Consider the following 5,000-nt stretch of genomic DNA (forward strand, 5'->3'; position numbering starts at 1 on the left):
AGAAATACAAATGTGAACTAGAAATAGAGAGAAAGAGAGAGAGAGAGAGAGAGAGAAAGAGAGAGAGAGAGACAGATGTTCGATTAAAACTAATCAGATGTATATTAGCATTATTTCTACATCGTTTCCGCGAGAAAAGCGAAATAATAATGGGACAGGTGAAAGTTAGAATTGAGATCAACGACCTGCACACGTCCATTGTATTTTTTTGCTGGTGCGCTTGGTATATAACGATCGTTTGAAATGTAAAGAGAGAGAGAGAGAGAGAGAGAGAAAAAGAAAAAAGAAAAAAGGACAGAAACAGAAAAAGAAAAGGAAAAAAGAAAAGATAAAAAAAAAACTTGATTCACGTAGCACGATTGTTTTATCCCCTCCACCCTTCACCCTACCCCTTACTATCATAGGTATGATAATTCGAATTAATCGGAGAACTATATCTAATCATCTCTTTCTTTTTCTAACGATTCCTTACGTAACGATTGTTAATTTCAACGTTAAATTAATGTTAAATAAAAAATAAATTATATATATATATATATATATATATATATGTATATATATATATATATATATAGATATACAATTATGGTCGTACAATATCGTATTAAATAGTCGATAATATATAGTTAAATTCTATATTAAAAAAAGTATTAAAACAAAGATTTAATATCAATATTATATTTAATATTAATTATTAAAAATTTATATATTTATTTATATTTATTTATATTTATATTTTATTTATATTCGTCCGTTCACGTAAAGATTATCCGTATTTGTTATATTAAGTTGTTAATAATATCGTTGAATTAATATTAAATTATTTAATATTAAATTAATAAAATTGATATTAAATCAAATTGAAGATAATTAAATTTTGACAGACAAAAAGAAAATGCAAAAAAAAAAAAAAAAAAAAGAAAAGCAATTGTTTCCTTTTGTCATTTAAATAAATTAATAAATAAATAAATAAATAAATAAATAAATAGAGAGAACAAATACGACACATACGACTTGTATTACGTTGTTAAACATTTATTTATTTATTTATTTATTTATTTATTTATTTATTTATTTATTTATTTATTTATTTATTTATTTATTAATCGATTAATCCTTGACTGATTTCCTATTGAAAATTACTTTACTCTATATACACATAATATATTATAATGATCGTCGTCAATGATTAATTATCAATTAATTAATTTATATTAATTATCACTCTTTGAAGGGAAAGTTTCGTGGATATACCGAGATATGTGAAATACGTGGTTGACTGAGTTGTTGCCTACTGAAAAATCCATCCGTCGGTGCTGGCTTCATTTGCAATTTCGAGGCCAATTTTTTTATCATCAATTTTTCATCATTTTCCATTTTTTTCATAATCTTCGAATCCTTCTTCTTGTCCTTCCCTTGAGATGCATTTCTTTTACGATAATATAAAACTTCACCGGCCAATGTGATCATTGCCAGAGCGAGACCGAATAATGTTGCTATAAATACTCCGCCTGAAAGAAAGATTTAAAGGGAAAGAAAAAGGAAGGGGGGAGGGAAAAAAAAATAACGGGGAAAAAAAAATATTTTATGGGAATAAGTTTCGTTCAATCTTTACGTTGTTTTATATTTCTTAAGAATTTGTTTCGTTAAATTGAGAATTAATTCTATTAATTATATTCATTGGAATTTAATTATATTTGATTATAGTTTTTATTCGATGATAATAATTTCTTCAATATTTTAATGATTATATTATTTTCGATTGGTTAAAATCGATTTTTATTTCCAATCAAAAAAAAAAAAAAAAGAAAGAAAAAAGAAAAGAAAGAATTAACACGATTAGATAATTTTCGATTAGTTTTACTTCTTTAAACAAACAAAAATTTTTTTATTTATTTATTTATTTACCTTTTCATTATTTCTCAAAAAATTTCGATACGAACGTTTCATTTCGAGAAAATTGATGTTATTGAACAATTTTTCGATTAATTTTGATTTCTTAAGAGTTAGTTTGATTTTTAGCTTTTTTTTTTCTTTTTTTCTTTGTAAAAATAACTTAAATCAATTGATTAATTCCATTTTTTAAAAATTATAGATCTAAATAATTTTCGATTAGCATTCATATATAGAAAAATTATTATAATTCTCAATTAATTTCTCATCTCTTTCGATAATATTAATAATAAAATATACCTAAACTTTCCAACGTTATGCCCTCGCTATCGTCGGAATTTGGACACTGCGCTTTCAAAGATTGATTCCAATATTTAGAGGCCAAGGTTTCGAAATATCTGTCCTTTTGTAAATCGAGTATCCTGAAAATTCGTCAAAATTAATACTATTGGTTAAACAAAAAATGAGATATACAAAAAAAAAGTTTATTATATATAAAAAATTACATGTGAAAATATATAATTGCAGACATATTACGTTAATATGTATCGTAGAAATTTATTCTAAAAAGAATTTGGAGTATTATTGTAGGTAAAAAAAAAAAAAGAAAAAAAAGAAAAAAGAAATTCAACGAACGATATAAACCTTCTACTTATCTCCTCCTGCAAATGGCTACCCTGTTGAACAGCAATCGCATATGGTTGTTCAGCGAATACCTCACCAACTTCAGTCAAATTACAATTTCTCGTAACTTCGTATTTTATTTGCGAGGAATCATGTATAAATGCAAATTCCGCATTTTCACTTTCTATCACCTATATACAAGTATCGATATTATTCATTTCTTACTTTTCTCTTTTCATTTTTTTCTTTATTAATTATATTATACCTTTCTGAATCCTTCGTCGTTGGTCTGAACTGGGCCAACTTGAGTGATAGCTTGAAGTATATGTCCGTATTGTTCCTTTATTGGATAATCCCAAACACGATATTCTATTTGATCGCTAGTACTGTTCAATGTGATTTCTTTCCAAGCACTATTAAAAAAAAAAAATATATATATATATATATATATATATACATATATAAAAAAAAAATATATATACATATATGTGTGTGTGTGTGAGTACGATATAAATATATGTATACATATGTATGTGTTGGTGTATGAATGTACGTAAGTATATATGTATATAGGTGTGTGTGTGTGTGTGTGTGTGCGTGTGTGCGTGTGTGCGTGTGTGCGTGTGTGCGTGTGTGCGTGTGTGCGTGTGTGCGTGTGTGCGTGTGTGCGTGTGTGCGTGTGTGCGTGTGTGCGTGTGTGCGTGTGCAGAAGAGGAGAAGAAAAAAAGGAAAAAAAGAAAAAATATAAAAAAAAAATAAAATAAAAAAAAAAAAGAATTGTTTAGCTTTCTACTCACGTATAAAGCTTGTCCTCGGCATTCTTCATGTTTATGAAGTATTGATGGGCTCCTGAATTAGCACGTACCGTGTAATTTATTCGCGATTGACGTGCCAGTTGTTCGAGAGATTGGACCGGTGACTGTTTAACAAATAAATCACATACATTTTTTCTCTCCTTCTTCTTGACATAATAATAATAATAATAATAATAATAATAATAATAATAATAATAATAATAATAATAATAATAATAGAAATAATAATATATGTAAATTTTAATATAAATAAAATAGAAATTATTGTAATTATTTTAATGATTATTATATATCTAAATTATTCTTTAATTACTTTAGAATAATAATAATAATAATAATAATAATATTTATTATATTATATACAATAATAAGATAATATTATGTAGAATATTTATTTTAGAATAGTTATTATTATTATTATTATTATTATTATTATTATTATTATTATTATTATTATTATTATTATTATTATTGATATATTTTTTTTTATATTGCAAAGTAATTAACATACATACTTGCATTCGTTCGACGGTAAGAAAAGCGGCCAAATTAGCAGTAAATGTTGCTAACATCAGCACAACGAACAACCAATAAGCAGCCACAAGTGTTCTACTTGAGCTTCCCCACCTCCCTGTGGTGTAAATGATGTAAGAGCGAACCAAAAACTTTCCTTTAACGTAAATTCTCTGTAAGATAAATAAGAAAAATAAGAAAAATTCAACGTAAACCATTCATATTGATATTCCAAAAAAAAAAAAAAAAGATATTACAACGCATAATCTATTTAATTTATAACAAAGTAATAATAATAATTGACTAAAGTATATTTATTGTACATCAATTGTATATCTCCTTTCGTCAATTATTTATTCACGTTTATTGAGTAATTAATATTTAAAAAAAAAAAAAAAAAAGAAAACGAAAACAAAACAAAAAAGAATAGAAATGTTAATTAATCGTTTATATTTTTTATTATTTATTATTTATAAAAAGGAAATATTTAAAGTTGATATTATTTATTACCTGCAGGGATAAGGATAAAGTCTCTTATTATTTCTAGCGCTATATGGTGAATATTTATCCAATATCCAAATCATCATCCCGGTTAAAGTCAAAGCGCCGACAATACTGAGCCAAACCTCGGGCTTTAATACCGTCATAAATTTAAATAGCGACGCCTTGCGAACAGGTTTTCTCATGACTGCAAAAAAGAAAAAAAAAAGAAAGAAAGATGAAAAAGAAAAAGAAAAACAGAAAAAAAAAAAGAAGAAAAAATAAATTAAAGATTATATCAATCGGTAGCTTGACGAGTCGATTAATTCTATGATAGAAAAAGTTTCATTCGATGATCCAAAAAAAAATATTTTCTATCGTTTAACGTTCTTATCGAATAATGCAAATTAAAGAAATTCATTATGAATATAGAGAAGTAAGAACACCATCGTGTTGCTTTGACTTTTATAATTAAAAAAAAAAAACAAAAAAAAACGAAAGAAAAAAAAGAAAATTCAAAAGATCGAATCAATCGAAATTAAATACAATTACGAAATTAGTTGCGATATAATATCGCATTAAAACGACAAGAGAAATAAATTGGTATTATGACGTATACCTATTAAAATACCGGATTGTTCGAAATATGGTGCAACAAAATCAATCACTTCTTCT

At 25.4% G+C, this 5,000-nt stretch overlaps 1 protein-coding gene across 1 annotated transcript in view; it reads right to left on the reverse strand.

Annotated features, from left to right (window-relative positions):
- Window positions 1–1,015: 1,015 nt before the first annotated feature.
- The window catches only part of LOC124957750 (ionotropic receptor 25a), a 9,617-nt gene continuing 5,632 nt past the window's right edge, over window positions 1,016–5,000 (reverse strand). Inside the window, 9 exon segments of the mRNA XM_047515012.1 lie at window positions 1,016–1,511; window positions 2,194–2,315; window positions 2,539–2,708; window positions 2,783–2,930; window positions 3,315–3,436; window positions 3,848–3,951; window positions 3,954–4,018; window positions 4,356–4,533; window positions 4,945–5,000. The exon segment at window positions 4,945–5,000 is cut by the window's right edge and continues 44 nt beyond it. Of these exon segments, the coding sequence (XP_047370968.1) occupies window positions 1,222–1,511; window positions 2,194–2,315; window positions 2,539–2,708; window positions 2,783–2,930; window positions 3,315–3,436; window positions 3,848–3,951; window positions 3,954–4,018; window positions 4,356–4,533; window positions 4,945–5,000 (1,255 nt within the window). The 3' untranslated portion in view covers window positions 1,016–1,221.

The sequence above is a fragment of the Vespa velutina genome, chromosome 2 (assembly GCF_912470025.1).
Source record: "Vespa velutina chromosome 2, iVesVel2.1, whole genome shotgun sequence".
In the NCBI taxonomy this organism is placed as follows: Eukaryota; Metazoa; Arthropoda; class Insecta; order Hymenoptera; family Vespidae; genus Vespa; species Vespa velutina.